The sequence below is a fragment of the Corvus kubaryi genome, unplaced genomic scaffold (genome assembly GCF_017639235.1).
Source record: "Corvus kubaryi isolate FWS band 111438036 unplaced genomic scaffold, C.kubaryi_AGA036_p1.0 37392, whole genome shotgun sequence".
Taxonomy (NCBI): Eukaryota; Metazoa; Chordata; class Aves; order Passeriformes; family Corvidae; genus Corvus; species Corvus kubaryi.
The window spans coordinates 13,377,583-13,402,674 of record NW_024581131.1 but is presented as its reverse complement, the minus strand read 5'-3'; the positions used below and the strand labels follow the sequence as shown (position 1 = coordinate 13,402,674).

Genomic DNA, 25,092 nt, shown 5'->3' with positions numbered 1-25,092 from the left:
AGCTAAGGCTCAAAATGACTGTATGTGTGTCAGTTAAGCGGGTCTCCTGCTAACTCGAGAGAGGTCAGAAGGAAAGCTAACTATCTGCTAAATGCCATAACACACATGGTGTTTAAAACACACTTTCCTGAACAGAGAAATTTAAAATCTAGCAAAACAGACAGCATTCAAAATAATTAAGTGAACTATGAAGGTGAAGGAGATCCTATCACCTGCAAAGCTTCAAATGATCAGCAATTTTCATTCAAGCAACTTTTGAATAACTTGGAACTCACAAAGATTATTCTCAGAAGTACATCAAGTTTAGCTCCACACAGCTAAAACCAAATGACATAAAACCCATTATGAAATGATGGAATAAAGTGTTTACATCACTTAATACAGCAAAAAGAGAAGCAGGAAAAAGAAAGAGGAAAGGGCAGAACCTGTCTATTTACCCCTTACTTTCTAAAAAGTGCTACCTAGATTACTTCATATGCACTGTGCAGTAGCACGAGTGCTTTCAGAGCACACCTGACTATCATAGGGGATGTACAAGCTTATTAAATACTAACTCTTGTTCTAAAGAAATTTAAAGGTAGCATTTTCTATTCAGAACTAAAAAGTAGAATAAAAGAAATACAGAATTTCAAGTTGGAAACTTTGTTCTTGACCATGAGGACAGGAACTGTCTCTTGTTATTCAAATATAAACCCCAGTGTATCATATCTGGACTTAAACCTACCACTGCCACATTGCAGTCCAAGGTGATGTTACCATAAACAGGTACACTATATTAATGTCCCATATAGTGTCACACCGCTGCTGCAGGGTTGTCCTACATAACACTTTGATTATTGCCTGCATTCTCAAAAGAAAAATGAAGGTTTAGGGATACAGAACCTGACACATTTTTATACTACCATAATGCACCTTCCTACTGCAAATGATAAAAGCAATGCTTTTGGCATTTACTACAAAGACACAACAAAACCATCAGCTGTGTTTTTACCTGGTTTATCCAGGAAAATGTATTGTAGAGCATCAGTAAGGTACACCCAGGTAGTACAGTTGTTTCCAAAAATGTTTGGCTATTTATTTCCTCTCTTCTAAGTACTCGGGTTTTATGACTAATATTACACCCAGCAAATTTTGGTCACCACAAAAAACATCCTGTTTGCAAATCCATCCAGCCAGCAAGCTAGTTTGCCCAACAGACCATTTTGTTTGTCTGCTGGTGAGACCGCTTGACTTCTTGCAGCACCTAGAGATGTTTGCATTCTAAGTGTCAATTTCTGTGGGTTCTTGAAGATTTCTCTCTATAGCTCTCCATGTAAGTGGGATTTAAAGGCCTTCAGATTGCTAGTCTAAGCAGAAGAATAGATGAAAAGCTAATAATTAAAAGTGTCTTCATATCAGTGCTTACTGAACACTACCATAGGATTTATTAGATTTTAAAATCTGAATTGACACTCACTGAAGGCCTGGCCCAATGCTCCTGTTAGCAGAGGATGCACATAGCTCTAAACAAAAGGTTGTAGAGGATATTCAAGAACGCAAATTGATCTGCAAATTCATAACTCCTACATTTCATAACTAAAAACCTTGTCCAAAAGATCTTTCCATTAACAGATCAAAACTGAATTTGTAGTATCTGCATTTCCCATTTAACTAAATTGTATTTGCTCAAAAATTAAGACCTTTGCAGAAATTTCATTCTTGATTCTTGAAACGGTCAGAAAAAAGCTATGCAACTACTTGAATGCATTTAAGAGTAATTTGAGAGAAATTACTGAGCCTCTCGTTGGTTCTCCTAAGAACCTTCTTCTGCTATAAATTCCAAATCTATTTTGTGATAGTCATGCCTAAGTGAATATTAAAAGGAAGTTAATATACACTAAGTTTCCAAGTTTCAAACAGAGAACAGTACCTTTAGGCCACACAATTTTAATTGCCCAGCAGACAAATGTTAAGAGCTTAGTGTACTGGGATGCTGCAAACTGCTTTTACCAAATTATTTACTTGGAGAATGGGACATGTCTGTTCCTTGAGATATATGACAAAATTTAGGATGAATTGGAGAATCCAAGAACCTAATTTTGTCCAAGTTGATTGCTGAAGCATTTATTACTAGCCCAAAGGCGTGTGTATGGAGCTTTTGATGCTAGAAAGCTGCTGACACTCATGCACTTCCACTCCACTCTGGGTTGGCCGCAACTCTAAAGAACCAACCGCTGCTCTGAAAAACTGCCATATTAGACTGAAAATGAAGCAATTTATAAAGAGAGTGAATGGATATGGAGCAAGACTCCACAGGCTTAAATACTGCCAAGTATTCAAATTTTCAGAAGTCTGAAATAAAAGGATAGTCACTCGCTGTTCTGCAGAACATCAGGCAGCTCTAAAGCATATATCTCAAAAATTCATATCATGTATTATAGTTCCAATGTAATTTTTCTGTTTTTAAAGGAAAAATAAGATAAACAAACTCTTCCTTCTAGAAACAGTATAAACAATCACTGAGGTTTTCTCTTGCTGAATAAGGAAAAAACGGGCTCATTTCTCCTTGCTACACAGGGCAGTCTGGGTTCATCCTACGTCAAGGGCTTTCTCCCTGCTAGCTTTCAAAAGCCCTCTGTAAGAAGACACTTAGAATTAAAAAGAGACAGAATTGAACAAGAATTCTTTATCACAAAACACATTAGATAAACTCTGTAGGGAAAACAAGTAGTGAACTGAAGCCTAATCTTCATAGTAGTTTTTTATAGTAAGTAGAGTGAGAGTTGCCTTCACAAAGCCAACACAGAACAGTAAAAATTAAGTTCCCTTGTCTGAATTGCCTCCTGGTAGAGTCTCCACCACTCTACGGATCCCCCACATTCAGACTTCATTTCAGCAAAATTTCCATCAGAATTCTGCAGTCACCACTGCCTAAATCAACCTGTTATGTTACAATTAGTGGGGAAAGTTGAAGAAGATCCCTTGCACTTCACTACCACTTTTGACAAACTTAGGACAAAGGACAACAAAAAGAGAAGCTCAAAGAATAATGGACCTAATCAAAACAAAACCAAAACCACACCAAGAAAACCTGCATTTTGTCTGGCCACCACCTATCTTCCCTGACACTATGTCAAGTGTCTCTGCTAACTTGCAATCTAACAGCAGGGGAAAAGTTGCTCTAAAGAGACCATACTCCTTCAGGAGTTTCTGAAGGTCAGAAGAAGTATTTGAGAAGTTAGCTCAGAAGTGAATAGAATACTGAAAGAAAGTGCCTCTGTAGAATGACCAGGACTAGGTGAATTCGCATCGACTTGGCCCATACTTGAAGAAAATAAAACATTCTTAACTATTTCCATGAACAGAAAATGTATACCAGACTATCACTCAGTGAACATAAAGATTTTCTAAGGATGAAGACTGCATTCTCTGCTTCCAACAGTGTCCATATAGAAAAGAAACCACAGAGACTCATGAAACTCTGTGAAGGGCATTCTTACCCTTTAATACTTTAGGTTTGTTCACTCTTTAAGCCCTTTGAAATCCAAGCCTATCCCAGTCTCCACAATAAAATGAGGGAAAAAATTCATAGTGAGAGTAATAAGGACAGATAACATTCAATTAGAAAAGTGAAACCCAAAAAAACCCGTTATAAATAGTGTACATGCATTTGGCCCACTCATGCTTCCCTAACATGTCATCTCTTTAAATCACTTCCAGAAAGGTGTATTTCCTCTTTATTTTTCCACCACAAAGGACCCTTAGTCCACTTGCAAAAGCCAGTACAATTAACAGGAAAATTCCAAACTAGCACTACAGAAGCAATGCAACATTATCACATCCATCTCGGTCCTTTTCAAACGTACTCACCAAGAGTTGAACTGAGTGGTTCCTCAATACCTTATGAGGGTGTAACACATGACCCACATGTTGGAAAATACCACCTAACACTGTCTACCCAAGTCAGTCTTGTTCTTGGTGTAGTACCAACAAATGAGATAATATTTACTAATAAAAGTATTTTAACCCATAGCTGTACTACAGTCAGTAACTCATAGCGCAAAAAACCACCACATTTCAGGAAGTGGCTTATTTTCAAAGCAAGTAGCAGGCAGCAGAGAACAAACAGCAGAGACAAGCTTTTGCCTGTATTCTAAATATTGGACATACTGTCTTTCTCTCTTCTCCCTTCCAAAATTCAACACACTTCAGAAAAGCTGGGGACCAAACAATTCCAAAAGCAACCAAAGATCCATAAGGCTCTGAAAAAGCAGATCCCTGGATTTGATTCCTTTTCTAACCCTGATACACTTGGAATAAATCAAAATACTGCTTCTGTGGCTGTGAGGTTGTTCCACCGAGGCATGCCGAACAGAGCAGAATGAACTACTTTAATCTGTTTTAATTTATAAAAATTCATTAGTAGATTTAATCCCTTTTCCCAGCATCCAACTAAGAGGCATTTAAGGGTGCTATAGAAAACAACCTAAATCCCAGTCATCTTCTAATGCTTCGCTTGCCTTCCCTTCAAGTATAGAAGGGAAAAGGGAATAGTAGGCCTTGAAATAACTACTGATGTGTGAGGTTATCCAGCAAGTCAAAACATGCAGGAGCAGCTAATAACCAACTCTCTCCATCAGTAGGGGATTTTCAAGGAAACACTGTAGTTTAATTGCCCATTTTCTATCTATAATGTTGATTCTCAAGCAGAGCAGGCTATTTTGGAGTTATGCCCTGGCTTATACGAAGATGAAAGATGTATCCAACTAGGTTCAATTAAAAAAGTTCTCCAGCTGCCTCCAAATCTGGCTTAAATACAGCGTGAACTCAAAAATTAAAAGTTGAGCCAGAAAATCAGTGCTGAGGGTAGAGTAGCAGGGAAGAGGCATGGAGAGTTTTTCTTCTTTTTAATGACATCACGAAATGGTCACTTGCATTTCCTAAATTGAGTTACTCCAGTGTTAATGTACATTAGATATGCAAAAATTAAGTTCACAAACCAACAGTGAGAAGTCTAGGTGGAGTTACATTAAGAAAAGAATGAGAAATCCAAGCTTACATGCCGGTATGGGTTTAATCATGATTTAAGCTTTATAAAAGGTCTGAGACAGCTTAGCAATATTTCAGTCATATACAAATTATTATAACACCAGTTTTGCAAGAGCATTTGGGGCAAAAGAGGCAGCAGGGAGAGATGCATGCACTCTGCCTATCTACAATCATCTGTGCAACATCCAAAATTTGCTTCAGACAGTATATCTTGAGAATATGGGAGATGATAACTTAATGAGAAGTCATTATAGTCACATTTTCACACAATATTTGGATGCAAATTAAATAAATGCCAAAGATTAAAATAGTAAGCTTATGCAGACTTCTCAAATATTCACCTCTAAACAGGTGCTGTTCACACCGATCAGAGGGTTCAAAAGGATCTGACAATTCACTGAGGCAGTTAACTGACTTCTCTTTATGTCCAGATAGACCAGTATGTTTTTGACAGGAAAAAATGACTGACTACTTCAAACTGTCCAAGAAAGATTCTACAAACAGTTTTTTTTCCTATATTTTACAACTGCTTTATAAACAGTTGGCATAAATGGATGCTTGCAGTTACACGGAAATTAGCATATCTTTATCATTCATGCCATTTACTTAAAAAAGATCAGTGTTTAGTAATATGTACAGTTCCAGATAAACAACTGGAACTGAAATTAAGCATCACCTGCCTCAAGTTATTAGTAACTAAACGTTCATATGGCATATTTGCAGACTTGATCCATTGCTGACAGAATAACTGGCATTTTAATACACCTTTGATCAATCTTGGAGAAAGGAGGTATCAGAAACTCCAGACAAAACTGGCAGGAGTAAGTAGTGATTTTATTATTTATTTCCAGATTTTGAGTCCTAAGTTCTGATGGTGTTCATCAGGTATATCTACAACACACAGGCACAACTTGCCTACCTTCTTATGCATAAGCATGAAGTGCTCTTTCCTACCTGTACTCAGTTAACTGTACCTAGTTTTCCTCCTGCTCTCTAGCTTTCTTGAGCTTACTTTCCTCTCACCAAAACACTGCTTCTTTTCTTTACAGAACACGATGGAACATGCTCCAGGTACAATTTTCTGATAATGTGCTCAAAAAGCCTCCATAAAAATTCACCTTTATGATGATTGACAACTGTTCAAGAAGAACAGTCTCATAGGATGAATTTATGCACATTACCAATCTTTTCATTACTCAGTTATGGTACCTGTAATAAATATAGCAACAGTAATGCTTAAAAGCTATTCCTGACAGTTTTTGAAAACTGAAATAACAAGTTTCCTTTGTCAATCTAAACCACATGTTTACACTTATTCAACTATACAAAACCATGGTTAAATTACTTTTTTAAAATCTATCCCAAATCCCCTTTCTCATTACTTGCTACTTAGTGAAAAGGTTAAAAGAAGCCTCACACTGAACATACAGGATTTAGAATAACCTCATCTATCTCAATTTGCTGTAAACTCTAAATACAAGCAAAATTCACTAGATTTGCCTATTCATAATAATAGAGACAAACCTGCTTTTATGGTGTGCATTTTTTCTAATTATATTCCACAGTTTCAACTGCTCTTTACAATAAAGTATGTTTGAGTTTTTCCCCTGTGAAAAAATAAAACCACAAGTATCTCCATCTAGCACATATATGCTGACAACTATTTTTGATTACTCTTTCCTGCATATATACAGCTCTTCAGAAATCAAAATAATAAAGGGATCCACTTTAGAGGAAATACATTAGAATACAAGTCTAGTTTTCACAACACTTTTCTTGAAGATTCAATGAATTTCACTGCAACTACAGGAAGAGACATTTGCATTTTATTTTCAAATAGAAGGGAAAGAGCCGTGTGATTTTTTTAGTACATGCTTATCACCATCACCTTGTTATCATAGATTGAAAAGACTATTTGTGTAAGCTTTCTTCCACATTTAAGACAGAATATTGCTCTAACTTTTCCAAGAGATTATAAGGACATATTTAGAAATTCCTCTATATCTGACACGATATTGCTAAAAAACCCCACATTTTTTGCTGCCCACATGACCTCTTCCTTGTCTGCGAAATAAAGTACTATTACGATACATACTCGATATATCTGTCAGTTCATATTCTTTTTTCTAAATTAACTATGGGGGGAAAAGAGGCAGAAGAAAAGGTACTATTTCAAGATTACATCCCTCCTGCTCCTTTATGCTAGCCGTGCTCTACCTCAGTATTTCACCAGTGTCACTGGTAACAATTTCCACGCCACCTCACCCCCCCAAAAAAAATGGTCACTTACATTTCCTAAATTGAGTTACTCCAGTGTTAATGTACATTAGATATGCAAAAATTAAGTTCACAAACCAACAGTGAGAAGTCTAGGTGGAGTTACATTAAGAGAAGAATGGGAAATCCAAGTTTACATGCCGGTATGGGTTTAATCATGATTTAAGCTTTATAAAAGGTCTGAGACAGCTTAGCAATATTTCAGTCATATACAAAATATTATAACACCAGTTTTGCAAGAGAGTTTGGGGCAAAAGAGGCACCAGGGAGAGATACATACACTGATAAACTTCCTCATGGAAAAATTTAAAAATACATTATTTATGGGTGTTTTTATTGTAAAGAGTGTATTTAACACAGACAAAAGCCAAGTAGTGATAAGTTATTGTGGGTAAAATTCTACAAATCAGAATGCCAAGAGAAGACACTGTCATAGGATATAAAGGAAAAAGTGCTAAGACTATGACTTTCTTCCAAAGATGTGAAAACATAATAAAAAACAGTGCTCCAAAGCAACAGAATTAATTCACATTTACAACCCAAGCTTAGATTTGGCAATTGCAACTGTTCTGAAAAAAGTTACTCTTGACTTCTCTTTACTGAAGAGGAGGGTGGGGAAAGAAAGAGGAAACCATTTTTAAAACCAATGCATTCAGAGTTTCCAGACTGCAGCTCTCACATTTACAGCTGAGGAGCAAGACTGTTAAACTGAATTCCCCTTATTGCCCTCAGATTAGAAAAGAAGTAAGCACAGTTTAGAACTCTGTGAAAATAACACAAAGAGACTAGCAGAGGGAAATCTGCTAGACTGAAGGATTCAAGTTTACTGCCCTTCAAATGCAAGTTATCTTCAAGTAAGTTTTTTCTCTTTTTGCAGTTTTCCTTTCAAGTGTTAACACACTCAGCATACACTGCTCCATCGTCTCTCAGGTGTAACAAATCAAAGACTTTATTTTCACCTCTGACATTTTCAAAAAACATATGAATATATGACATACCTTATGCTGTAACAGTTCAACCCTGCATCAGCTAACAATTTTTTTTAGGTTTAAGCCTACACACTGTACAGCCTACTTGCTTTCTTTTTGTACTTTGCCAGATCTCCTCAATTTCACAAACTTCTGAACAGAACTGTCATTATTAATTCTCAGCAAGATACCTAAGCCACTATGAATCACTGCAGCGACTGGCAGCAAGTGTCGGCACCACTCTCACAATGCTTCAGAAATGGAGGGAAGTCCTAAAGCAACTAAAAGCTTTTAGCTAAACCTACCACTGACTTGGTTCTTGCACAAGTCTTCATCCAACTTCATTAAATAAGACAGCAAAGAAAAAGCATGCATTAGGGTGACATAACATTTCACAAGCCAGAAATATTTCATTATTCTGCCTCTCTAACACCAGGGTCTCAGCTCCATGTCTCCAACAGGGACACCACACAGGCTGCAACTTTAGTTTCTCAAACTTCATTAAAAGCTTATTGAACAGTGACCATCATGCGTCCTATAACTGTCCACAGTGGAGTTGGGCTCTCAGTGTTTACTCATTGGATATCAGGCATCAAAACTACTTGACTCTAAACAAGACTACAGATTACACATGTTGTACCTGTTCTTAACACAAGCACTGCATGATGTAAACCATTGTATTTACTATGCAAAACTGCACATTTCTCCATGCTGTGTAAAAATTAAATTGTTGATTAATATTCTATCCATAAAGCAATTTATAATAATGATTTTTCCTGAAGAGAAGTGAAAGTGAAAACAGAAAAAAGGGCTTTGTTGTAGTCTCTAAGGTGCTGCTCAACTGCATTGCTAAGCCACAGATTTCTATACAATAGATTGCTGTAAATAAAGAGGGAGTGAGCACTTCTCTGCATAGAGAAGTTGTAGTTCTTTTCCCAGAACTTACATTTACCATGATCATTGCATTTTAGCAGTCATACGACTTTAACAACATTATTGTCTGGAACACTGGCAGCTCTGCAGTCCAGTGGTAGAGATAACAAAATATTTAAACTTCAACAACCACAGAGAAGTTCACTGTTGTTCTGATAATCAAACCCACAAAAATACAAAGAAGTAAACTACTGTGACTTCCTGCTGACTGTATTCGTTGTGTAGTAGAAGTAAAGTCAAACTTATTTTTCAACATCTTTTGGAAACTTAACCCATGGTCATCCCATGAACAAGTGTGCTTTAGTACTTTGAGTTCAATAGAAAAGATACAGCTCCATTTCTAGTGATGGGTAATTTAAAATACATGTTAGTATAGACCATTCTGTAGCACAACTTTAGAGAGTTATAAAAACAAGTTTAAAAGTTACAGTAGGATGTACTTGGTTTCTCACATTCCACTCAGTATCTCACTGCCTGTCCATGCTCATCACGTGAACTGGCAGTCAATACAGTTTGCTCCATGGCATCAAGACAAGCTCATTTTGAAATTACCATGGGCATCCAGAGCTTACCAGAGAATCCTGAAACAGCTTGCTGTGAGACATAGCCACATGCAGAGGCTCATGCTGGTTTTAGAGAATAAATCATCTTCAAGAGAGGCGTGCTATCACATCAGCAAAACCTGTTTTTGTTGAACTACTATTCTCATTAAAAAATCATTTTCTTTATTATCCTTACATGTTTTTTCCTAGATTCATTGTTCCCCTATTAAAACATACTGTAATTTTTTCAGTAAACAAAATTTCTAGATAAATGTTAATCACTGTCTGGCCATTTTCTTAGGGATAGTAATTCTCAGAACACATGCAGCTAGTAACAGATGAATGGAGGTATCTAGTTGTGACACGCATGCATTTACCTAGGCTCTAAAATTTTTTCCCTCTTCAAAGGTCTAATCTATTGACCTAATTTGGTTCCATTATTGACACATTAAGCAATACAATTAAGGGACTGCCTTAGTTAATTAACTAGGGATGGGATAGTGTGGTGTATGAGGGGTTTGTGTATGTGTAGCTCTTTTATTTTTTTAAAAACAAAAGTGAGAACAAGTTTTGTGGGTACCTCAGTATTACTATTACTAGTATTACTATTTTTCTTCACAAGGCCCATGTTCAAGTTCAACAATCTTTCTATTAAGCATTCAGTTGTAATTACTACTCACACTTTAGAGCTGTCAAAGAGAATTCCTACAAAATGGCAAACATAATACAATTGTGGTGTAATTTATCACGGTAAAAGCATCCAACTAATTTTCAAATTGTCTATTAAGTACCCATAACTGACATAAATTTAATTGGTCTTAACATTAAGAAAAATTCCAGCATACTCACCCATACACACAGTGTGGACGTACTAAGCCAAAATCTAAAGATTTGCCTAAACCAGAATGGTCAAGTTTAGAAGTTTCAAGATAATAATAAAGAAAGTGACAAAATTAATCCATTTTTCCATCTCCCTTAATAGAAAACATTAGTTTCAACACAAGAAAAATTGCTATAGCTCCCACTGATTAAACTAGTTTCTTGTTTGATAGACTCACAATAACCCATCCTATCCTTTGTTGAGAAATCCAATAAAAATCAAAAATGTCTGGTTGCCCACGCTTATTTTTGCACTTAAAGATTTAGCAGCTCTCTTGGAAGCTGGGAAAAGAGACATCTTTAGAACGCAGTGTTAAAAATACATCTCTGTTTCCCTACCTGTTTCTCACTCAGAGCTGTGATTTTGGCTTGAAGTTCATGAAGCTGTTTCTTCAAATCAGCGTTCTGATTAGAAAGAAAAAATATCTGTGAGAAAGATATTCCATTTGTTAACATAGAGTAGTAGCAGGAAGGTGGGTTTTTTGTTTTTGCATAGTGTACTATAAATACAGCACCTCTGGATGTACAGTCAATAAAATTCAAATGGCTCAACAAAGCCTTATTTAAGTTGCTGAGTGCAACAATAATCAGAGCACCTTTCTAGCACTCAGAGAGATAGCCCAGTTTGGAAAGAAGATTTCATTAAAACATCCATTAGTGCTTTTCACATTATAAAGCATGTTTGTACATTTCACCAAGTTTACAAATTAAACCAGAAATGTTTGTTAATATGCAATACAATAGTATCATACTGTATATAACAGTACACTAGGGTATGTTATCTAAAACATTCTCACCTATGCTACTTATACAAAGACATTTACATTTAACTGTGTAGGGTATCAAATGTATCTATTAAATCTTAATTGACACATATATCAATTGAAGGCAAACATACCTAAGTCCTTATTTCCATGTATGTTTATGCCTTAGACTGTACTAGAGAGAATTACATTTGCCTTGGCACATAATTCATATCAGCACTTTGCTTACAGTAGCACTTTCCTAAGTTTCAGATTTTAAAGCCATAAGCATCACTAGAAAGATGTAGACAGAAAACAATTTTTACCAGGACTTTTTCTTTTCTACTGAAATAAAAAGAAATTAAAGAAACATCTGTCCTTAGTTTAAAACCTGCAAAGCTCTGCAGAAACATGACAGGGAAGCACGTTTTCCTTAATTTTTTTCCTTTCTCACTTTTTTTGTTCTCATTTACATTGTAAAGTTTTTATACTAGATTATGCAGGTTTAGTCTGCTAAGAAGAAATATTAAAACATAAGACTAATATCATCACAGGAACTTCATGCATATTCCCTATTTTTATATTCCTCCATAGAATTTTGAAATGCATTTTGATTTCAGCTTGCAGATAGTCTCCAATTCCAGCAAAACCAGATACTGCCCCGTCATCCTCCCTTCTTTTAGATTCTACCTAATAATCTGGGATAAAAATGCATTAAGACCAGTGGAAACAGGGACCAGATTTACTTTTCCTGACTCTAGGAACTTTGCATGGCTGCTTGCAGCATGACGTCACTTTCAGCAAATATGAACTGAAAGCAAACTGCTCTGCAGACTAATTGTTAGCAGACCTGACCAGCGAATAAGAGCAGCAGATCTTACCCAAATCCCATCAGAATAAGTACGTTTAAAAAACCAGATTTTTCAATACACCCTGTTTAACCCTCCCTGTCAGAGGTTTAACTGAGTGTTACTAAAAGCTGTCTTCTCACTTCACTGAGCTCAGAAAAAAATGTACATTCAGAAAATTACAGGACATTTACTATTGTATGGGGATGGGAGCTCTTAACAGCAAACCTCAAGTGAGCGGCCTTTGTCCCTCTACTCAACATTTGAGACTGGTTTGAGAGCTCCACAGAACTCCCCATCCAACATCCTGGAGTGTTTAACTGCTGTACAAGAAAACCCAGGGACCTTACGCAGCTGTTGGGAGAGGGATGACTTCTGCTGTCTATGCAAGGAGTCCAGTTATCTAACCTCAGTAGCTCTGAAACTTCCCAAGGCCAAGTGCCCATTCTATGGACACTACAGTGCTGGTAAGATACCCAAGACAGGCAATCTGAACACAAGCTTAAGCTATATTGTTTGGACAAAATTTCTTGGACAGAATATCCTCTCTCTTCTTGTACGGTGAGCCTTCTGATACTCCCAAAAAGGGAAAAAATGATTGCTAATAATGGCGGCTTTTATAAAGAGCATTTTCCAATAGAATCAGAAACTTACTGCACATCTGAACGGCACCATAGCCCAGAAAAGTCGCTTGATTTAGACTATTAAAAATATGCATGAGGCAAAAGGCTCCATAATGGCAAGAATTTTGGTTTTGTTTTAAACAATCCAACAGTCATTGTTCAAAAACTTGTTCATAAGTTTTCTTCTAAACGCTTTGTTAGCAAGGAAGAAGGTGATCTAGAAATCTAAAATCCTCAAATTTCATGCACTGCTATTTCCTGCATTTTTAATGGAATTAATCCAATACGAAAATAAATAGTTACCTGTGGATCTTGCTTCATTTGGGCAACCAATTTCTAGAAAGAAAAAAGATGCAACAATACAATGAAGATTTTCATTACGAATCTTGTTGAACAGTTTAAAATTCAGTATTTTTTAAGAACCTTTGTAAAAGCAAAATATTCAGTTTACAACATTTCAATAGCAAAGCCTGGAGTCCAGTATTATAACATTTCCAAACCCATTCTTATTAATATAGTAAAAGTACTGTATTCAGCCATCACTTTTGCTCCTCCTAAACAGCTCTTGAACAAATGATGCTTTTTAAAGACAATTTAAGCCAGCTGGGTAAGATAATCTAATAGCTGTGTCTCCTCTAGAACTACTGCCCTCTTTGCTTGCAGTCACAAGAAACACATACCACAGATAACGGCTGCGGGCACAAAAGCTGTTTGTATATTCAAGGGCAGAATGTTTCAAGTACTAAAGCTCTGCCTGTGTGTTGGCTTGGCCTGTACCAGATGGAAGACCCATGTTCAGAAGTATCTTTGCCACTTTTCTCCCTCAGAGAGAGAGATTGAGATCATTGTAGGAAAGATGCCCTCCACATCCAAGAGAAAACAGACAGATTGTTACCATTCACTATTCTTCCTCCCTCACTTCCTTCAGGCAGCTGCAGGAGAATGTTGTCTACTGCTAAGCAAGGAGAAAGTTACCAAAGAAAACCAGAGCCCAGAATGAAGAGGACAACGCAAACAAAAAACTCCTATTATCTTTTTTGGTAAATTTGTAGAAATTTACATCTCTAATGTCTTCAAAGATTATGTCTTAGGTTTAGTAGCTACTAACACACATTTCTTTCATTGATCTGCTTTAATTACTTTTTGAACCAGGAAAACATTCTAGATTCTGTGACAGTAAGTTCCCAAGTTAAATTACAGGACTCTTATGTAAATGGATGACCACCTTTTTCTTTTGAATCTGTTTCCTTACAATGCAAGTATGGGGGACTAATATGGTTACAGAAAACCAGAGCTGACTTGAGTCAAGAGGAGTTGGAACCTGGACCGGATGATCTTTACAGATCAGTTCCAACTTGAAACATTGTATGATTCAAAGGCAGCTTCTCTATCCGGCTCCTTCTTACATTTTTTCCACACCACATATTCCCCCATCAGTCCTCACTTCTTCAGATTGAAAGACTCCTCATGCACAAATTCTCTAGTTTATCACCTGGAAACAAAGTTTAAAACTACACAAAACACTCAAGTACTCTCTACTGCAAAAACTCCTTCCACTGTGCCAACAGCCAGTTCACAGCCTGCTATTGCAGATGTAAAACTGGGCCAGTTTTTTCCCAGTGCATCACTTGGCATTTATCTACACTGAATATTATTGTTTCGTCATGCTGCCATTCAGTATCACAGGAACACACTTAGCTTATTTTTCCTCAGTGCTTCCTGCCACATTGGAGCTTGACAAGCAACAAATCTGTTAGTTTTTATATAAAGTGCTCCTGCAGACACAGTCATAAGACAATACAGTCAGTACTGTAAACTCTTCATAAAATATTGCTAAATTTTTGGATCACACAGTACTATGTCATACAATTCTAAGGAAAAATAATTTTTTTTTTTGCACTGACCTCAAATATAAGCTAAATTTAAGGTATTTTTAAAAGCTACTGGTCTTTCTGCCATGAAATAAGAGAAGAACAAGGATGTTTTAGGTTCCTTCCCCACATCAGCTTGAGGAATCATCAATGAAACTCAACCCTTCTGTAAGAATAGCTAAATATAAGTCCTTTAACACCTCTTGTGATCAAAACTATGAAGAGCAAACTGCTTCAGAATAATCTTAATTAAGTCAACACAGTAGCAGAATGAACTACTTAGACTTGATGCATTTCTTCTCAGGACAAGCAATATAGCCTTGACATGGAAGACGTTTGAATATTCAAGTTGTACACTGATACAGGAAATAATCTTGTCAGATGTCATTCATGGTGGATTCTCTGATCATAGAAAGTAAACCAAAAAAGTAGCTTTTTCTGAACAACTAACACCTTTTTTTGGTCCTTACTGGTAGTAGTTTAAGATGCACTTTGCCAAAGCAGCATTATGAAAGCTTCCAACAGACTTCTGGAAGTGAAACAGAAGAGGCAAAACCCAAGGAGCTATTCTACAAACAAAATCACCATCATACTGAGCATCACCTGTACAGCCACAGCGTAAGCAGCCACAGGCAACACACTGCATCAGGAAGCTGGGAGGATTTGGCTACAGTGCCGAGCTGAATTCCCTATGTTCATCACAGACACCTGTCTACCACATCCAATGGGACAACAAACCATGACTGTGTGAGCGTTGGCAAGCTTTGTTAGAGAGTCCTCAGAAAAAAAAAATACTAGAGAAGTAAAGGATGACAAGAGACAATTCTCTATAAATCCTGAGTAAAAAGAAGGAACATATTGTATGTCTTTAGGTTATAAAATTCAGAGCTATACAAAAAAGTTAAAGCATTTCATTTGAAGATTTGTTTTTCTTTTTTGTGCCCCAACCAGTTTAATTTCTATCAGTGCGCATACTGGCAAGCAATAACCACACAAGCACGGTCGGCAAAACCTTTACTGAAGCACCCAACGTTTTGTTGCAAGTGTTATTTTTCACTGTAAACATATAGGCTTTTTCTTAGCCTTAATTATAGAAATATAGAGTGTCTTGAATTAAAAAGGACAACCTTCTGATATAATGGTTTTTCTAGTTTCACCAACTCAAACCGAATTTAATTAAAGTTGATGCTTGTGCAGACCTCACTTTTAATGACAACTGGGCAAAGTTAAAGCAAACAAAGTAAAAAAGCCCCACCAACTTTAAGATGTTAAAAAAAGTCTTTTCGGACAATTTCCTGTTCAACAGTGCCATTATGAACAGATGCCAAAGATTATTCAAAATTCACAGTCTTAAAATTTTTGGTTCACTTGGGCATAAAGGGGAATGAAGATGCACACAAGAGGTAAACGCTGTCATACAAGCATGATTAACATTTGGATTGCTTTACAGTAGTTAATACTTGAAAAAATTACTTACTGGCCTTAAACATTTCTATGTCTGCAACAAAATACCATGGGTAATTTCTGAACTTCCTTACCCCCACAAAAAAACTTCACTGAAGTTTTGAATACAAAGGCCTTGGAGTTTCTGAGGAGAACAAAATATTCATCATCTATAGTTCTGGAAATCCATCCTTAGCTTTTTCAGGTTTTCCTCCCTAACTCTAAGTTGTTTTTTTTTAAAGCAGACATAGCTTGATTTTACTAATTCACCCATTCGAGTTCTAGCAATATGCTCATCATTGCAGCAAGTACAGAACAAGCCATCCAGATCACATTTTAGACAAGCCACCAAGTAATTTTGAAACATTTTCCAAATTTCATATGATGGACTACACTGATCAATGTAACATCATATATTTCTTTTATCTACTGTGTAACAGTTGTGAGTTTCAGGTATCTGAAGAGCTTCATAAATACTTTGAGAACTGTGTTTGGAGAAGGTCTCCTTGTTAAATTTAATATTTCAAGTTGGCATCTAGTCTGTGTCTATGGCTGTAGTAATTTTCTTCCAAGAATTAATACGCATATATCCTCCTATTTTACTAAATTAGGTTTTATTATCATTATTTTTAATAGTTCCTCATTGGCATTGTAACAAAATGGCAAGAAAACATTGTAACAAAAATGGCAACCCTACTGCCATGTAGTATGGAACAGGTTACTAGTACAAAGACCCAACATGTAAACATTTACAGAGCCCAAGCACTACAACATTTCGGTTATCAAACATATAGTTTAGAAGCTACTAAAGTAGAAAACATGCCAGAAGAGAAGCACCAGATTAAACTGTGCAGCACTATATACATTTCACTTCAAAGTTCCTCCACCATATTCCTCCATTGCAAACTGAATACTGAAGGTGGCTTCAGAACATCAGAAAAACCTTCCAGACAGAAGCAGCTGAACATGGTTTTCAGAATGTTTTTATTACTGCTACAGAATACTAAAAAAAACAAATCCCCACCCACAGCTTGATATGCAGATCTTTCACATTTGCCAAAAAACAACAGGTGGTGAGGTCAAAATGCAGAGTATAAAATTCTGAAGTAGTTTCAAGCTTATAAAACAATTATTACTATAGTCATAGTGCTATTGCTTAATGTTCCCATTAGTAGTAATACTGTCAGCAGTACTAATGCTGCTATTGCTCTAAAGCAAGAAAGAATATAAATTACCTGGTGAACCTGAATTTCCACTTTCAGAGCCTCCTGTAGAGTCTGCAGCTCCATTCTCTACCTTCTCCACTTTCTCTAGAAGTGTCTTTGCTGATTCCAGTGCCTTTAGTTTCTGGTTTCCTCCTTAACACCAGTCCTATGGAAAAATAAAGGTTTTGTTTTGGTTGGTGAAGGAGAAAAGTGAATTTGAGAAAAGAAGATTTTAACAGAACAAGAATTCAATAGTGAACTATACTCAAACGCAGCTTTCTAACCTAAACACAGTCAGTCTTTTGAACACAAGAAATCTGCAGGCTCTACAAAATGCCTGCTTTGGAGTCATTTAGCCAAATTTGTTACTTCCCACATATCCCAAAGTTGACGTACTTATCCCTTATCTTAGTTTGCAGGCGGCTATTTCCTACGAATATCCTATTGCAGTTGCATATTAAATTAGAAAATTTAACTACCAAGAATGTTTTAAAAATCTGTGTAGATGAAAACTTATTCTAGAGAATAAAATTCTACAACTGCAATAAATAGTTAAATTGAATGCACTGCATTAACACACTTCCATGATGCTATAGAGCTGTTCTCAGATGGGACAGTGTGCATGTTATCTAACAGAACAACATTAATATATTGATAACCCACTGCCTAAAGTTTGTGCCAAGTTAGTAATTTCAGTTGAAATCTGTTCTGAAGGACAGAAGAGTGATATGAAACAGCACAAGACATTTCAAAAAGATTAACTTTAAAATATTTTTAATCTTGGAAATCTACTTGTAGATCATGAGTATAAAGTTTACCATCTTCACTTGTACTACAAACAAATTAATCCCCCCAATCTCTGACATAGAAAAGCATTATCAGACATACTTCTAAAAGCCTTGAATACTGGACAAGAGATTTCTGTTCAGAAATATGTTAACCGTATCAGCTTCTGAAACAGGATTGAGATTCCCATATGCTCAAATCATAGGGCAACCTGTGTAAAAACATCTATAAATACATACACATGAAAGTCACTGGAAAACGTTATATAGCAATTTTTCCAGTCACTTTTGCATCCAGACACCACAATTAAGGAATTGCTGCAGTTAAAATAGTTCCTAATTTTTTATTTTTTGAAAATTGCTCACAATCATTGCACAGGTATTGTGGCCTTCCTAATGAGACTACAGTGCTTTCAAAAGGATCCTGACATCTTAGATTAAACATGCAGGCTGTAAAAAGATAGTAACTCAGATAAGTTAAAGAATTTTATTTTAATGTTGTCTCACTACAGTAAACTGAAGTAGTGGACAAATTTGTGAATTCCTGAAATAAAAAGGTTGAAGGTGTGTGTTTTGTTTTGTTTGTTTATCATTTATCTTTTCAAACAGAAATGTGTTACAAAAAGAGAAGACTATAAAGGGGGTTTAAAAAGCATTATATTTAAACTCTTCATCAGTGTTGTCTGCTGTTAGCCTAAAGTTGCTTATTTAAATAACAAAAGCCTGATCAAACTTTCTAGTCAACACATGAAATGACCTTCCGAAAGGGCCTCTCCCACATGTGACACAGATGAGTGAAAACAGCTGCCTTTGCAGCACTAGCCTCTATAAAATTGTAATCTGTATCAAGGGATACACGGAAATTACATATAGTTCCCTGTCCTATTACCACAAACAGTAATGAGAAAACAGAATCATGGATTATTACTTCCACTCACTGACAAAAACAATTATAGCATGCTTCAAGTCCCTACCACTGCAGTTTCAAAAGAAGCCATGCTTCAGAAAACCACGTGGGAGACTGGTTAATGAAAACTGGAACCCACTACAGAGGCAAGAAGTCTTTTTGACCCTTGGAAATTCAGTTTCAGTGTAAAGATACAGGCAGATAAGGTCAGTTTCTTTCTCAGTGTGTCTTCAACAAATCAGAAGGCACACATGATGAATAGTTCGTATCACTCTGTAGCAACACACTAACTTCAATGTTGAGTGCAGAACAGCAAAACAATTACCTCAACTGAGAATATAAAAAATATCCATCACTTAAATATATGTAACTGTAATGTCCAATACATGTTCCTGGCAAATATGACACAGAATTTCTGTAAAAGAACATATAAAGATTAAGCTACTTCTATTAATGCACAACTTAATTTGACAGATAGAAATTGTAGTATTGATGGTTCATAAAAACTAATCCAAGCTAATTGCATCTATGCCTTGAACAGCTAGCAAGATTTTTCAAAATTAATTTTTAAGAGGTTCAAGAAAAAAGTGACACTGCTTTGCTCAGCCTAGCTCAGTTGTTGCTCAGCCTAGCTATGTTTATAGGGGTAAAAACATGAAAAAATATATTTAATTTAAAAGTTTGGTCAAGCTGCCAAATTATGAATAGGAAATATATACAATTGTTTCTTTCTAGAACACACACTTGCAGCTTCCCTTCCTTGCAAGCAGGAGTAACTATTTAGTTATCCCTGCCTAGAATTCCCCCAAAGGACCTTATATGCTTATCCAATGTTAAAAAAAAATACAGTAAAAAAAACCAACCAAACAAACAAACAAAAAAAAACACAACCCCCCCCCCAAAAAAAAAAGAATCGGTCCTTACATCCAGCAAAACCTAAACTGCATTTTTCTGGTTTACATAGAATAATGCCTATAAATATCTATCAGGGCATCTGGTTAAATATTGCTCATACTTCCTTTGAGAGGAGGCACAAAACTACTTAAGTGGCCATACATTTTGCAAGTGCAAAAATTTTCAGTATTTTTGAACTTTTATTCTTTTAGACTGAACTTAAAGGGAAGATTTAAAAACTTAGTTCGGTGGCCTTATAAACTACCTATAGTACCACATTCGAAGAGGTGTAAAAGCATCTCTGGATGAATCATAGAACATGGTACATTTTCCCCTTTACTCCTATGGCAGTGGAATAATTTCAAATAAAAAGCTTGTAGATGACTGAAATTGCATGGGTGGCTTGGCCTGCAATAATCCTTCATCCCATTATTTCTAAGTGAAAACAAGCAAATGCCTTGCTCAATGCCAGAATCAGTGATTTCCAAAAGGAAAGCACAGGATTCAGGAGCGCATACATCTCTTGTACATCCGGACATACTTCCAAGTCTCAGTCAGAAAGAACACTGAGCAAGAGGTAAATTAGGCATTTTTGGATGGATTGCAACTACTGGAGGCAGCAGTCCTCCATTCAATTTCTTGCTGGCATTCATTTATTACCAATAATCACTTATTTCTTAAGTGGTTGCTTCAAGACTTATAATTTCATACTCAGATAAGTGCCCCAATGCACTGCATATGGGCTATTTAAATATTCAAAAACTGAATGAAACCTTAAATTCTACAACAATCACATAAGTGCATTCACACTTCTGTTATCTCAATTAAATACAATCTACATGGGAAACTCTAAAATATCACAATGCTATCTAGACTACGGCTATTTTGGAAGTTACACTAGAAACACAGCTGCCAAGGCATATATATTTATACAAACAAAGGTAGGACACACACAAAGCCATGAATGCCTTCTGTGTGTACAGAAGGACTCTGAATAACTCGGAACTTTAGAGAGAAGTCTTTCTGAGCCAAAAATCCCTTCAAATAAATTTGGTTTTCACATTACACAGGAAAAAAAACCAACTTAATATTATTATTTTTGAGCAGATGAATTTAAATGCCCTTTTACAGACCCTTGGGCCCAAATCTCAGCCTTACAGAGATTTTATTTATAAGACTGGGGCTTCCATCAATAACATTTACTTTTTAAGACTTAATTTCTGAATATAAGAATAGATAGAATTTCAGTTTCAGTAACTATCAAACTTTTCCAGGAATAGATACCAGATCTTCATACTATCTATTCTTAGGTAAGCCATTTTAGCCTTGGGAAGAAGTACTTACCAGTTTTGAGTAAGTTATCCCTTTCAGCTCTCTACCCCCTCCTACAAAAGAAAAACAACAACAACAAAAAAAAAAAAAGATAATTACAAATATTTTAACTAGACTTTGAAACAAAAAAAAAGGAATTCAAATATTTGAAAAGTTGGATAGGGAAGGGTTGGGATTTTAGAAAGAGGGTTTTGGTTGGTTTTTCTCCAGGGAGGTTGTAATTTTTTTTTTTTTTTTAATGCTGAAACTAACTATAAAACACCACTTTGAAAGAAAATCTGTTTGATGTGGCAGGGAAAACTAAGGAGACCTACAATTTCAATCTGTATTAAAATACAAACTATTACTGTCACTAGGGGGAGAAGCGATTATAGGTACAAATTTTTCTAGTTCTATGCAAGGCCAGTGTCCTCCTCCCGTGGGGGAAAGACCTTCTCTCTACCACATTTATTAAAATCTATATCGTAAGCCCTGTCAGTTGCCACAGCTAAATATGACAAGGTTACCCACCCTAGACATTTGCCCAGCAGCTCTGCTAGAGATTACACTAACACCCAAAGATGGTAGAGCAGGTGGTAGGTCAGCAGAGTCACTAGAGCTCAAATCCCAGAGTACTACTGGAGACTGAAACAAACAGCAGTGTAAGCCAATATGGTGGGACATGAAGTGTGGAGGCCGAGGAGAGGCACTGCCCGTTACTCTGCCTGGGTCACAGGTAGAACATTCAGTAGCACAGCAAGGTAATACCTCTAAATCGCCATATGAATCATAAAAAACTCATGAGTCAGAGTTCTAAAAAGATACTTATAATATAAACGATAACTCATTTGCTCAATTACTTTGCCTAATGCTAAAAAAAAGCCTTCAAAATACTCCAAATTTTCTAGGAAAATACTAGAATATTAGCATATTTTAAGCTTTAACTTCACAGCTAACAAGATCTTTGCCGATGTTTCTATCCACACGTAAGTCATCATAGAGCTGAAGTTTATGCCCCAGCCTTATAAAAAGATCAGCAATAGAAAGCTACAATCATCTCTCACTCATTGGAGACCAGCACAAGTGGAGAAGTTTTCATTTACCAACCAGCAGAACCGGGTGCTTATGACCACTGAGAGCAGAAAAGAAAACAGGAAGCCTACTGTTGGCAGTGACAGTATTGTCAGTTTCCTAGTCTCGATTTTTACTGTGCATTGTGAACCACAAAATATTAGACTATATTTAATTTTAGAGCAATTTCAGGTTAGTTTACATAACATCCAGCTGCTAGCATGATCGGTTATGAACTGGGAAGTACGGACTATTTTGAGGTTATATTCAAAGTAAGTACATTCACTCTGGATGCCACAGAATTTTAAATACCTTCATTTTTGAAGGTGCTGAGGAGACAGGTATTATTCTCAATTTCTAGTTGTTTCTTTTTGGTATTAAAATCCTACTTGTCACCTCCACCTCCCACTATAAATCAGTCATTTAATTAGTCCAGAAACCTACAGAGGAAGCCCTTTCATCATGCAAGCACTAACTGCCCTCTTCAACAAGCAACTACAACTATACATCCATGCTATTAATAAAAAACCAATAATTAAAAAAATCTCACTGGTCTAGATTATTGACTTCGGAAAGCTAAACAAAACAGTCAGCGCTACACATCTGCAAATGCAGTCTTAGAATAAATAAGCATGATTTCTATTTAAAAACAGAAAAATATCAATTTACTTGTAGCACGAGTACACACAACCTGACAAGAAAGCTGTCACTTAAAAATAACAGCAACTGTTCCTTCCTTCCTTTTTTCTCCCCTACACAGACACTCGCCTCCATAGCAGGACCCTAGTTCCATCAAGATGGAGCTCTGCAGAAAAAAGCTGCACAGTTACAAACCTTCAGATTGCATTTAATATTGCTGCAACCCCAGATTCAGAATCCAGGAGCTCCGAAGGACAAAGTTTAGAACACAAGGAGTTTAATCATGACTATCCAAGTGAACTACTGTGTTGCCTTGGAGAAGTCACTTAGAGAGGACCTATATAGGGAATGGAAATACATTTGCATCCTCTTCTGCACATAATTTACTACAGGCTTTTTCTTAAGCATTTAGAACAGGTTCATCTTTGAATGTCAAACCTCTGGCAACACAAAATTCTGCCCTCATGCAGGTATATTATTTTTACTAACATCCCTGCCTCATTTAGTACAGAGGACAAGCACAAAGAATGAAGTATCAGTTGAATCTCTTTTCATTCTGAACTTTTGGTTTGCATGTTTTTTTAAACTCAACATCTAAGCCCTAGGACAAATAAAAAAGTCATTTCTTCATAAGCAGCAGACTGATGAGAGCCACAGAAAAACTTGTGCCTGATACAGGCAAGTTTTCTTAAATAGAGAATTGAGACAGAGAAATGAAGATCAAACACCCAAGATTGGTAAACCCAAGCATCTTAAACAGATTTATGTTTTCAACTGTTCTTAGCATTTTTATAGTTGAGAACAGCATATGACCAACTAAATCTGTAACTTTGGTTCTTGACAACTCCTGCATTTGTGGATACTGGGAACCAACACAGAATAGTATTAATGAAAAAGAGATAAAGTCTGCTCTGTAGAAGAAATGAAATAATTTCTTGTGCACAGTAAAAGTACATATAGAAACTCACACTGCCTCTCTCATTCTCACTACAAAACACATTAGAAAGTTAAGATTAGACAGCTCACAATCACTCATATCAATAGAGAAGTCTGAAGAGTTTAGCATTATACAGGGATTTCTAACAAAAACTTCAATAGCAGAAATGTATCACAAAATCTCAGCTATCCAATTTACTGAGGCAGCCTTTTGAAGGCTCTAGAAACATGCTGTAAACTGTCCAAAGTAGGAACCTGCAAGGTTAACTCTCAGATTATTACAGTATATTCGGCAATATTTCGGGGGTTTTTAAACCCCAGGTCTGGGAGTCAAATTAAGAGCACTGTCTTCTTCCCAAAATATATATATGACCTACGATTAGAAAAAAAGCTTGAGAAATGCTTACCTGTGTTCACCACTAATTAAAACAAAAATTCAATCAAAACTAGAATTAACCAAATACACCACTTTTAGAAATACATTTTTCTCAGTGGGATTGACTTAAGAATCCAATGTTAATATTACTAACAAGGGTAGTTTGACATATACATATACTTACAGCAGTAATACCCATGCCAGCTCCTGGAAAAGGCTCTTAACCTTTTCAATAACTTTATACAACTTATGCAAGGAAAAAAAACACCATTGCCAAAACAATCATATTCTGCAATTCAACTTTAAGATTTTTACTGAAGTTTTTGAATCAGAAGAATAGTTACTCATTTCATGGGACTGTTATGAAAACTAAGATCTCAAAACTCCTATGTTTAAGGCTTCGTAGCACCTGAGGACATCAGAAGAACACATGGTGGTGAAAACATTTTAGCATACAGCACCCAAAGGCTTAAGACTATTTAAATGCTAATTATCTGTATATTAAGATGTCTGATTATAACAGTTAGATACTTATTACTACCTTCAAGTTATACAATAAAGTTTATGCTACTGTAACCAGAGACTCACTTGAAAAAACTGGGAAGAATTAAATGTCATGTTCAGCAATTTTTTCTTTGCATATTTCCTAAATCTAGAAGCTATCAAATGTTTACTGTCAGACCATGGGATTCTATACATTCATATCGTGTTACAATATTTAATTATGTACATTTTACTTTTTGCGAAAAGGATCTTAGTCTTGTTCAGTGCACAGAATGAACTCAGAAAAAAAAAAGGAGTAATTGCTGTGCA

General features: G+C 36.1%; 1 protein-coding gene across 14 annotated transcripts in view; it reads right to left on the bottom strand.

Annotated features, from left to right (window-relative positions):
- PHF21A (PHD finger protein 21A) overlaps positions 1 to 25,092 on the bottom strand; it is a 127,942-nt gene that overhangs the window by 75,688 nt on the left and 27,162 nt on the right. For 5 of the 14 annotated variants that reach the window (XM_042038712.1, XM_042038716.1, XM_042038705.1 and 2 more), the window contains 4 exons: positions 21,291 to 21,331; positions 17,391 to 17,526; positions 13,145 to 13,177; positions 10,967 to 11,053 (listed from right to left, as the gene is read on the bottom strand). In XM_042038712.1, the coding sequence (XP_041894646.1) occupies positions 10,967 to 11,053; positions 13,145 to 13,177; positions 17,391 to 17,444 (174 nt within the window). In that variant the 5' untranslated portion in view covers positions 17,445 to 17,526; positions 21,291 to 21,331. Of the gene's footprint in view, positions 1 to 10,966; positions 11,054 to 13,144; positions 13,178 to 17,390; positions 17,527 to 19,377; positions 19,468 to 21,290; positions 21,332 to 25,092 lie in introns of all 14 variants that reach the window. The other 9 variants (XM_042038718.1, XM_042038715.1, XM_042038717.1 and 6 more) reach the window with 3 other exon arrangements.